Source organism: Scaptodrosophila lebanonensis, unplaced genomic scaffold (genome assembly GCF_003285725.1).
Source record: "Scaptodrosophila lebanonensis strain 11010-0011.00,11010-0021.00 unplaced genomic scaffold, SlebRS2 tig00001412-arrow-pilon, whole genome shotgun sequence".
Lineage (NCBI taxonomy): Eukaryota > Metazoa > Arthropoda > Insecta > Diptera > Drosophilidae > Scaptodrosophila > Scaptodrosophila lebanonensis.
In genome coordinates, this window is record NW_022060739.1 from 5,869,121 (window position 1) to 5,881,332 (window position 12,212).

The following is a 12,212-nucleotide window of genomic DNA, read 5'->3' on the forward strand; positions in this document are numbered from 1 at the left end:
ACAATGAAGCACGTCAGGCAGGCAGGCAGGCAAGAAAATAACAACAAATAAAGAGCCAAACAAACATAGCGCCGGCAACGTTGGCAACGTCATCATCATCATCATCACCAGTTGTGGCTGTTGTTGTCAACGGCAGCGGCGTCTTCGTGCGGGCTGCTGATGGTCCGCCTGTCTGTCTGGCTGCCTGCTTCTGTCTCTGCCTCTGTGTCTCTGTTTATGCGCCTGCCTTGTCTGCTTGTTCGGTGGTTTGTTTGTTTGCCAGCCCGCCAGCCAACCAACCTAACTCAGTAAGGTGCACCACACTATGCGGTTTTTTCTCTCTTTATCTTTGTGTGTCACAATTTTGCACGCTTCCTTCAACAGTTCGGATTGGAAAATGTTGCCGTTTTTGATCAATGTTGGCATGCGCGCCAGCAATGGCAATTGGCGAGGCAAACACTAACAAAGCAGACAGCATAAGAGATAGATAAATGGCCAGACAGACAGACGGACACTCAGGCAGGTGGACAGTGGGGCAGCAGACAGTGGACTGGGACAGAGAGTGTGGTGAGTGCAGTGAAAATTTTCGCAAGATAACATGTTTGGCTTGTCTTTACATTTTTAAATACTGCTGACAATATAAATTTATTGAACGGCTACATTTGATATTGATCTGGTATGAAGAAATTATGGAAAATGTTGGCTATTGTTATTCAATTTATTTATTGTTTGCAGAGATTACTTGTATTTCAGTCACATTTCCATGAAAATATTTCCGGCTTTATTGAAATTTTTCTAAAGTATATGATAAGTCAGTAACTAAAAAGCGCGCTAATGTAAGTAATTTAAATATTTTTCTTCGGCTCTGGGAAATTATTTGTAAAACATTTTTGTCTTGGCATGTTTACACAAGAATTTTTGAAACAGCTGTTTTAGTCGCAACAGTGTAAAACAGTTATGTACACACTTATGTACAAATGATCAATCAGGCCTAAATCCAAGCAGTGCAGGCATAAAGAGTTGGCAAGCAGTTGATTTTGGACATTAGTTACCAATCGTTATTATTATTGTTATTATCAATTGTTAAACTCAATGCATTTGTTAAGTTCACATAAAAGATTTATTAGAAATTTTTAATTTTCTGCTAATACTTATTTGTGACACATTTTACCTCATTCTAGATACACTTTTTACTATAAGTATTTAGAATAGAAGTTGCTTTTGTAGTATTAAAAGCTCAGAAGTTTATAGATTGGAATATTTCTGTGCAGTCCCATTTGTGTTTAGTGTTAGCGGACATTATGCAAATGAATTATTTTGAACGGCAGCTATAAACCTATTAAATATTACTCGTCTTTCAGAGTTAAGCTGTAACTATTCTGCTCAAGTCTACTAACATAGGTGTAATTGGTGTTGTTTTGCTTGCAAATTTTTTGCCTACCTGTATTGTCGAAATAGGCTCTAATTCCTGTTAGTTAAGGAATATACAAAACAATACAATAGGAAAGATTTCTTTGGGATTTCTGGACGGGGAGAGAGTTTTTTTAATTTCCATTTCATAATTTTTTAATTAAATGAACATAGCCGGACCAAAATATTTGATTTTCTTCAAATTTAAATTCAGTTTGTTTTGTCAAATCAGGCAGATTTCTCTAAAGATTTGCGGCAACAGCTCATAACATTTAGCTTGCTTAAAAAATGGAGCTTTCCTCTAAATGATTTCCATATGCCTGAAATGTAGGCTGTTTGGGGGACCCATGGATTTCTTAAATGCCTATTACTTACAGCGATCCTTAAGTCTGGGCTGGGGCGGGGGCGTGATTTGCTTCAGTTCCTTGCCCTTACGTATCGACTCCATGAGCTGTTCACGTGGGGAGGGAGTGGCCTTCAATGGCGGACCTAATTGGCGTTCCGAGGCCTGTTCGAAACAAGAAACGAGAAGTCGAATAGACAATCATCAAATAAAATGCATTACAAGCTGTTCAATTTATTTGGTGAAAAGTGCAATTACATTACAAGAAACGGAACACAAAAAGATGAAGAGAAGATACAGAAATAATACATAGAAACCACAACAAACAATTTGGCCAAACAGAAAGTACATTTGTACACAAACAGTACTGTGTCGGGTATACACACACAGCTAGTTGTTAAGTGCGAGTATGTGGGTCTACGACACAAACAAGTTACACACCTTCTTCAATGGCGGCCGTGACCTGATGAACTCCAAGATCAGAGCGTGGGCATCTTTCTTGACGCGCGGCGGAATATCTCCATTCACCATCACCTTGCGCAATTGGTATTTTCTGTTTGCGATTGAGAAAAAAAGGAGAACACGAGTGGGGGAGAAAATACTCGTTAGGCAAATGACTTTGCGGTTTTGGGCTCACACTTTCACTTACTTGGAGCGTATGTCCTCCATGAGTATCTCGTAGGGTGTCAGTTCGTATTCGATGGGTGTGCGCTCATAATTGCTTTTCTTCAAGCGCACGCCGCGCCGCAGCTCATCGATAACTTGCACCCAGAAGCGTGCCTGAAATTAAAATACAACAATATAACTTATTAGCAATTGAGATCGAAATGAAGACTTCATAGATATGTGAGTATAGATAGATAGATAGATAGATAGATAGATAGATAGATAGATAGATAGATAGATAGATAGATAGATGGATGGATAAATAGATAGATAGATAGATACATAGATAGATAGATATAGATATGTAAGTAAGAGAAATGGATAGATACATAGATAAATAAATAGATAGATAGATATAGATATGTAAGTATGTGAACTAGTTGGGAAAACTTTTAACAGAAATGGATAGATACATAGATAAATAAATAAATAGATAGATACATAGATAGATAGATAGATAGATAGATAGATAGATAGATAGATAGATAGATAGATAGATAGATAGATAGATAGATAGATAGATAGATAGATAGATAGATTGATAGATAGATAGATATAGATATGTAAGTATTATAACTAGCAGGGAAAACTTTTAACAGAAATGATTCTGATTCTTGATTCCAAAACAAATAAAACATTCTTAAGAAAAGAAAGCACAACTGCAGTATAAATATTGAATCGAAACTTAAATTTTAAACAAATATGAAGCCATGTAAGTTGTCACTTAATAAAAGGCTTAATAATTGCTTAAACAAAAAGCAACTCAATTGATAAAAGCTATCATAGAAATATTTATTATTAAATTGTATTTAAATATATATTTGAAAAGTTTCAATAATCAGAAAATTGGTTTTAATATAGTATATTAATGCTAATATTTTCTATTCATATATTTTTGTTGTTATTGAAAATGATTTTCAATGGCGAAAATAAGTTCCGAGAACATGCGATTCGGCTTGGCCCTCACATACTTGCAATGTTCTCCACAGCTCCAGTTCGTGCTTTTGCATTAGCAAAGAGGCGGAAAAAAACATGGTGAGAAATAGAGAAAGAAGACAGGTGTGTGGAGTGAAGCGAATAAAAACAACAGAGTTAGTGGCTGATTGGCGGAAACGCTGCTGCTGGCGCTCACTTCAATCATAATTTCTAATACGTTTTCCCATTGAAAAGCAGAAACAGCCGATTGCCGACAGGCGGCCACTTTTCACTTTTCAACGCTGCTGCTGCTGTCGTTACGAATATTTTAATTTAATTAATAATAATTTTGTATGTATGTATGTATATCTGATGCTGTCAGTATTGTTGTTGTTGTTGTTGCTGTTGATGTTGCCTGCCTGCTGAGCGGCATTTCACTCATCACTTAAAACCAATCGGCAAATTATTACGAGTCCACATGCACTTATAACTGTTGCTGCTGCTGTTGTTGTTGTTGTTGTTGTTGCATATGTTGGTAATGCTTTTGTTGTTGTTGTTGCTGGTGTTGCAATCAAATGCATAAAACGAAGACAATCAACTTAAGAGCTGGTCCATGACATGTTAACTGTGCGTATGAGTAATGTGATGTGATGGGATATACATATGCGGCAGGAAGCGACAGTTTGCACAGTGGAACCTGATTATAACGGTACTTTCATTGTACTATTACTTCTTTATAAGCGTAAAATTCAACTTCAAACATTTTAATAAGCAATAATTTTGTATTCTTTTATTTGAATCAAAAGTAACATCGTTTTAAAAAATTTATTTAAATGCGATCAATTTTGTTTTTAAATGGTTAATTTTTTTTGTTGGTTCATTTATCTCTTCGTTATTCCTAATGAAGTCGTGACTAGCAAAACAATTCATAAGTGGTAGGAAGAAATAAAACTCGAGCGACTTCAAACTCAGAATAATAAAGAATTGGCAAATAGAATCGAAAATAGAGCTGCCCCCATTTCCATAAAATTTCTGGTTTGACTTGATTTTGTATTGCTTTTAACTGCAAGTATTAATTGTTCGTTATTTCAATTAAATGTTTACGAAGATTGAACAATTTAAGGAACAGAACTTTTGATTGAACTTATCGTTCAATTTGAATTTTAAAGTACGCCTAAACTATTCGTATGTTTGTTGAAACTAATATAAAATATACGCCACATGTTTGAACCAATGGTTTCTAATATTTTAACTTGTGTTTATTTTTTATTCTCTCTTTTAATTTAATGTATTTTTATACCCTTTATTAAATGGGTAACCCCAAATTTTATCTTGAAAATGTCGTCTTACTTGATTAATTATTAAAAAAAAAAATTATTTTGCTCTCCATAGAAAACTTTTCAAAAAGCTGGAAATAAAACTTAAATACGAGTCTCCTACTGTCCCATCTACTATCAACCACGAACCCATCTACGAATCCACAGTCAAAGAAACGAGCTTGGAATAATAAGAACGGCAAGAATACCCTTTCAAAACTGCACTCTGATCAGGCAATGTAGGAAGACGATATTAGTGGGAGATATTAAGTGTTGGCTTAGTATCGCAAATTAAAAATCACTGCTCTACTGTCTTACTTACTTAATGAAATGGAACGTAAATTATTTGCTAGCCATTGCAGGTACTTATATTTATTATATTTCTTATGGTATTGGGTTTTAATGCGAGCTAACTTAGTTACTAGTACTTTAATTTATAAGATAAACAATAAACAAATAAACAAATAAATAAATAACTACAAACATAATTACAAATATGTTCCATTAATGTTGCTGAACATTTCTTCCCTTGACAATTTTTATGTTATCTTCGGCGATGAACAATTTCGATGCTTAAGTATTAAAAAGTCTGTTTTCGCTATCAATTGGCAGCAAATATTCCCAAATTTATTGCCCAAAATCAATTAGGAATTATTCTTGTTGTAAAAACCTCCTAAGTTAGTTTTGACTGTAAAAATCTATGCTATACCTATACTCTATATTCACGTACGACTTGAACTTTCTGCGGCAGTGAAGCGCAACGCATTGTTGTTGGCATCGATGCGCCATTTTCACTTTTCATGCCTTAGTTATGCGGTTTTCCTGTTCCTGTCAACAGCGTCGATTTGCAGCAATAAGTTTTTGGAAGACAACTCATTAAACATGCAGAAAAACAACAACATCGACAATTGTTTTGTTGTTGCTGTTGTTTTAACTAATTTGAACAACATTCGCCGTGTAGCCGTATGTGTGGGGGTGGAAGGCACCGTTGACATGGCACATGTTTTGACACAATCGCACAATCAAAGCTACACACCACATACCGCCATGCGGCAGACAACAACATGCAACAAGAAAAACAATAATAATAACAATAGCAACAACAACAGCCGACAAATGTTGCTATTCAACGGCCACGCTTCAATTAATGTTGCTGGAGGGGCAGCAGACAGAGCCCCATAGAGCACACAGCAACCACAACAACCATAACAACAGCCACATGTTGGCCCACCTTCGGCCATGTTGCAGCTTCCGGAAGCACATGCAACAAAAATTCGCTGCCGCGGTTGTCGCTTTGGTTGCATGATATATCGCACACACATGTGCGTACAACACTTTGCGAAATTGTTTTTGTGTTTTGCACATTTTTTTGGGCTTTTTGCTGACATGGTCTTTTGTTGGGGGCATCACGATCAGCCATCAACCATCCTCATCATCATCATCATCATCATTAACAACAACAATGTGGGTTCATCTTTGCAGGCAACAAAGCGAATCTAAGAGCCGTCTAATTTATGGAATTTTACTTTAAAGCCGGAAAAGTAACGCCACTTATGTACGAGTATATTAGGTACGCCTGGTTTATCTCTTCAAGGGCTAACGATCTAGTTGACATTAGTTAGGCAATAAATCTGATATCAGCTACACTAACTATCTGCGAATAAGAAGCGATTGTTAATAAAATAACTTCGTAGCTACACAAAAGTCTAAGTTGAACAAGAAGATCCTATTTTTGAGCAAATATTTTCATTTTAATAATTTAATTTATATATGTATTGGACATAGATTGATTTATAAATCTAGATCAAGAACAGAGCCGATAATACTATGAGAAAACAAACAAATATAAGTATAAGAAATAGCAAAATAATGTCAACAATGTGAATACTTTTATATGGAGAAGAAAATATTGATATTTTAAAAAGTATTAAAGCAATACAGGCCCATATTCCACAACTAAAAAATCACATCTTTAAAGCTGCAGATAATGAAAGTATTAAATTTGAAAGTTGGAAATAAAACTATGGTTCGATATGCAAGAAGTTTGAATACAAAATTTTAAATTTGAAAGTTGGAAATAAAGCTATGAATACAAAATAATTAACATTTGCGAGCATATCAGAAACTCAGAAGAATTCTATTCAACAAAATATTACAGAATTCGCCTTTACTTTTCAAAGTCTTCTTTCTTCTTGTATAATAGCACCAATTCGAGTGTAAATTATTTGTATACCTGGGGATATTTTTCCAGGTTGTCAAATCATTATGATACAAGTTTATTTTTCTAGTTCTAGGAACCTATTCTAACAATTTGAAACTGCTTATGCTTTTGCAATTCACAGTCTTAAGAAAGAGATCTTTGTTAATATATCGTTATTATAAATAGATCGTTATATGAATGCTTTGATATTATCAAAATACAATTGAATTCAACCACAATAAATAGTTGAAAAACTACTATAATGCTTAAAACTGGCAGCTGGATAACTAATATACCTAATTCTGTTTTTACACGGTAGATTGGTTCCAGAAACAATCGTGTAAAAGAAGACATTGCTCGTATGCAAAAAAAAAGTGATTCTAAAGAAATATATTTGAAATTTTTCATTTTTCAACCGTGTTATATCAAAATCGTGTTAAAAAAAGACCGTGTAAAAACAGAATTAGGTGTATAGTGTTATTATATTAGGCTTCAATTTTTTAGATCGCATTGGAATCGATTGTGGCCATAATTTGGACATCAACAGTCTCTTCTGAAGTTAAGATTAACATTCTGAGCCTCTCTTTTTTGCACCACCTCAGAACTAGCGCTTGGGCGTTCTTAGAAGCGCACCTGCACTAAATAGATTCAATCAGACACCTGCACCCTCTTTGGGGGAGGGGCGCCTTAAACGAACCATGCTATGCCCCGCTAGCCAGGTTTCCAAACCGCAGCCACTTCCAGTTAAATGCAACAAAGCATGAAGAGGCGCAAAAAGCAAAACAAAGAATTTCAACAATTCAAATAGCAATGTTTTTTTTATGCCAAACGCAAAACAAACAAAAAATGGAGCAAAAGCAAACTGTATTGGATTGAAACCGTTTCTTTCGTCTGCCTCTATCGTGCGGGTCGTTGTTCCGCTCTGCACTTCAAAAGAGGGGGTAGCGGGCCCAGAGACTAGGCAGTGACATTCTGAAGGCTGTTGGCTTCTCAGAAAACGATAAAGTGCTGACTATTCATAAAAAAAAATCAGTTAACTAGAAATAAAAACAATTCGACTACCGAAAATACGAAGAAAAATCAGCTGAGTATAAACAAAAAAAAGACAACAATACCTAAAGCGTACGCTTCGTTCATAAAATTCGTAAACTTCTATATAGACCTTATCAACTGATAGGCAGAAAACTGTCTGCCTAGATAAGAGCATTTTTAATCAAGCCCTACAATAAAGCATTGCAAGCGACTGTCAACAAAGTATGTACAGTAAGAGCTCTCTAAGAGCAGAAAGATTGGAGAACTATGGGGGTTACTTTAATTTTCTTTTCAAGTTGCTTCAAGTATGCTTCCCGACGTAAATTTTTTTCAATCGCAAAGCGTCATATTTTATGAAGGGAGGCACAGTACTTCATCATCACTTGCATGCCTCATTAATTGGGTAACAACGCGAATTTCCACACATCTGCCCGGTACTATAAATATTTATGATATATTTATTTAATTATATTGTACATATGAAGAGCAGGGCTTGAATTGGATTGCGCACGCAAGCCTTTGCTTCTTCTTCTTGTTTTTTGTGTTTTATGGCTTTTTATCAGCGTGCAAATTTTTTTTGAGGGGTGTACGAAACCGAGCCCAAGGTTATGAGGAAGGCAGGGCGGTACAGAAACTTATTTGCGCTACAGATGAAGATTTTATTTAGCTTTAATTTCAATTAGAAAACCAGGCGTTTATACTAAAGATAATAGGGACTGAAGTAAACTATGCTATTGAGGTGTACAGAAACTTATTTGCGCTACAGATGAAGATTTTATTTAGCTTTAATTTCAATTAGAAAACCAGGCGTTTATACTAAAGATAATAGGGACTGAAGTAAACTATGCTATTGAGGTGTTTAGGGCCAGCATTTTGATGTTGGGTGGAATTTTAGGCAACTGGTAATAGCAATCTATAGGCATGGGATTCTTAAAAAGGAGTTGAAAGGGATAAGTCCTGTTAGATAGAGTTTTAAATTGTAAAGAGATGTTAATGCATTTCAGCGTTATGTAATCCCATTTTAGACTTCCTGAGCTGAGTTAAATTTAAAGAAAAAACTGGCATTTTTTCCGATATGTGATTATGTGATGGACTCTGAAGTTAATGCAGCGCACCCATGAAAATCAGTTGGCATTATTTCGATTCAGTTCACATTTTTTATGCTCTTTTTTTTGTTGTTTTTGTTTTAACAAATGTGGCTTGCGTGTTCGACTAATTTGCGTGTGTATCTCAATGAATTCACAAACATATCCAAGTTCCTTTGCCGGCCTCGACATTTCAGAGAAGGTCGTCGCTCACGCATACACTAAGCGTTAACTATTTCGCACACTAAAAGCTGTAACACATAATAGAAAAAGTTGCCATAGGCCGACGACGAGTCCAACTCATTAGGATGATGACCCAATACCAAAAATATCTAGCAAGACAGAGAGATACTTGTATATAAACGTGCTTGGGGGAAATCGGAAACAGGCGCCTGCCAATTATTGAAATTAAAAGACTAATTTAATTTGGACTTAGTTTTCGCGCCCATTTTTAGTTTGATTATCGCAGATGTGTGTAATTTCTTGAACGCGTAGCGGAAAAGCCGAAAAATTGAGGCGCGTGATCTTTATGATCGTAATTATGATGATGATGATGGCTGTCTCATGGACTGTATATTCAAAGAGGTGTGCCAAGACAGAGCAAGTAGCGACGAATGTTGGTGTTATTGTTGTGAATTGCGACAGGCAATTGGTTCGTTGGTTATTCGGTTATTTGGTTATTTGGCTGGTCGGGCGGCTAAGAGAGTGGCTGTGTGTAGGCCACTTTAAAGTCCATTAGCGGTTTTTCGTTAGGTGTCTATGTGTTTCCTATAATTTGTGTTAGACTCGTAGTGTTGGCGTCTAGTCTGTTATGTTTTTGTTACGCTCGAGTTATGCTCGCAGCCACCAATTGCATAATAATAATCGCTGGCAAATATGTAAGTTTTTATAAAGAAAACTTACCCAGTCGTTGAAGCCCAGCTTCGCCAGTTCTTGCTGTGTGGCTTGAGATGATTCTGATGCTTTGATTAGTTTCTCAGCGCCTGTGGAATAATAAATGGAAAATAAATATCAGTGAGTGTATTTAATGTTGCTAATCAACTAATCAGATCTTAAGTGGATTAACTTTAATGGATAAGCATAGTTTTTGCAAAGAAAAAGAGATTATTAAATTAATTTCATTTAAAACTCTATCTAACTAATTGAAAGAGTGAAGATAAGAAACATAAAAGAAATATATATAAAATACATAATATTTGTTTATTGCTGCTTCTTTTAAGCGCCAGAAGAGGTCCTTCTGGGAGTTGACTTTAATTTTAAATTCTTTAAATTTGTTTTTCATTTGATGAATAGCTAATGGCATCTTAATTGAATTAAATTTTATGGTTAAGCTGGGATAAGCATAGTTTTTGCAAAGAAAAAGAGATTATTAAATTATTTTAATTTAAAACTATCGAACTAATTAAAAGAGTGAAGATAAGAAACATAAAAGAAATATATATAAAATACATAATATTTGTTTATCGCTGCTTCTTTTAAGCGCCAGAAGAGGTCCTTCTGGGAGTTGACTTTAATTTAAAATTCTTTAAATTTGTTTTTCATTTGATGATTAGCTGCCAGATTCGATCTGAATATAATTACTTGAAAAAAAAAAAAACAATGTACTTATGTTGACCTTATTTTGTGAAGTGGCAGTACGTCATGTAATAAATCTTGGCTCTTACCATTGTTTAAAACTTGTTGCAGAAATATACGCAATTCAATTGTTTCCGTTACCAAAGCACGGCAAACGGCTTTGTAATGAGTCTCTGGTTGCGTGGGTTTAATGTGATTGGTGCAGGTCTGAAATTAATAAACAAAAAAGCATAAATTTATATTACAGTAGTGATGCTCTGCCAGTAGACTGTTATGTGTACGAGTATATTTTGCTTAAGTCACGAATATGTTAATTTAAAAGCAAATATCGATTGCTTCGATCTGCCAAGCTAAGTTAGCGATAGAGAGGATCGCTCATCCGTGAGAGATTGTAGAGCAAGCGTCATTTGTAGACGTACATAATAAATTAATATAGTATAGGGATTTTATAAAATTAATTGCTAAAGCTAAAACACTGCAAATATCATCTTAACAGTATTTAAAGAACGCATGTTTTGTATTCAAGTGATTTTTTTTATAATAAACTATTACCTTACTAATTCAAGCCACAGATTGTATAAAGCACTCGTAATTTTCATTTAAAATGATATTCACAAAGAAGCTCCTGAACATATCTGAGCCAGTTTTAATCAAGTTTGAGCTCTTCACTTTTCTTTAATCTCCAAGTTAAATCATATTAATAGGTGCTATTAAAAGTAGATTGTCGTTCTTACAAAGTTCTCACCGAAGAGAAAACCTCTTTAAATATACGTAGCATATAACTAAATAATCTCTATATATTGAAAAAACAGTTTATCCTGACTGACTGATTGGCAATCAAGGCACAGCCCAAACGGTAAGAGCTAGGAAACTGAAATTTGAACACAAGTTTCCTTTCACAGTGAAAGTAAGCACTAGTTTTGGAAAATTCGAGCTCCAAAGGGGGAAAAACGGGCTCCAACGTTTGTATTGTATTTATTTATTTATTCATTTTAACGTTTTTAACTATTCTTGAATAATATAATTATTCTTGAATCACAAAATTTGATATATATATACAAGTATATGTATAGCCCGGTTTGTATTGTATATTAAGTAAGGCATATGCAGAATTCCTTTTATGGTTTTCATACGTTATTTCTTCAACTTTCCAACTGATGCATAATATAGCTTGCTATGCAATTGGAAAGTTGTAGTATGTTGGTTCATTTGAAATAAAGAAATGCGATCTGGTCTATTTAGAGTCGATTTGATATTCACAGTCGACTCGCACTTTTATGCACAGTCTTTCTAAATATTGTTATGACTATATCAAATAATTGTTAAAAAGAAATTCCTGTTTGCGCTTCAGCACAATTAGGCCGGCAATTGGAGTTTTTCCTGGACCTTGCATAAACAATAAAATTAACAATTGGCTGCATTTACTGCTTGCAACATGCAAATTTGCCATATTAGTTATAGATACGAGTACGGTTTTCCACATTTTGCATATTTTGGCGTAAATGTGTTAGAAAAATCAAGCAAGTGGAAAAAATTGCACGCCACAGCTGGTGCTGGTGCTGTTGTTGTTGATGTTGCTGTTGCTGCTGATTTCCTGCTTGTTGTTTCTTCTGATGTTATTGTTGTTGTTGTTGCTCAATGTTGCCTGACAGTAATGTGTCAATTCTATAAAGTGGCTCATTAGACTCTGT

General features: G+C 34.9%; 1 protein-coding gene across 1 annotated transcript in view; it reads right to left on the bottom strand.

Moving 5' to 3' along the window:
* Positions 1–1,499: 1,499 nt before the first annotated feature.
* Positions 1,500–12,212, bottom strand: part of LOC115630972 (protein spire-like) — a 59,193-nt gene continuing 48,480 nt past the window's right edge. The window contains exons 5-10 of the mRNA XM_030527552.1: positions 10,611–10,728; positions 9,850–9,929; positions 2,382–2,512; positions 2,174–2,285; positions 1,765–1,897; positions 1,500–1,709 (exon numbers count right to left, since the gene is read on the bottom strand). Coding sequence (XP_030383412.1) covers positions 1,618–1,709; positions 1,765–1,897; positions 2,174–2,285; positions 2,382–2,512; positions 9,850–9,929; positions 10,611–10,728 — 666 coding nt within the window. The 3' untranslated portion in view covers positions 1,500–1,617. The remainder of the gene's footprint in view (positions 1,710–1,764; positions 1,898–2,173; positions 2,286–2,381; positions 2,513–9,849; positions 9,930–10,610; positions 10,729–12,212) is intronic.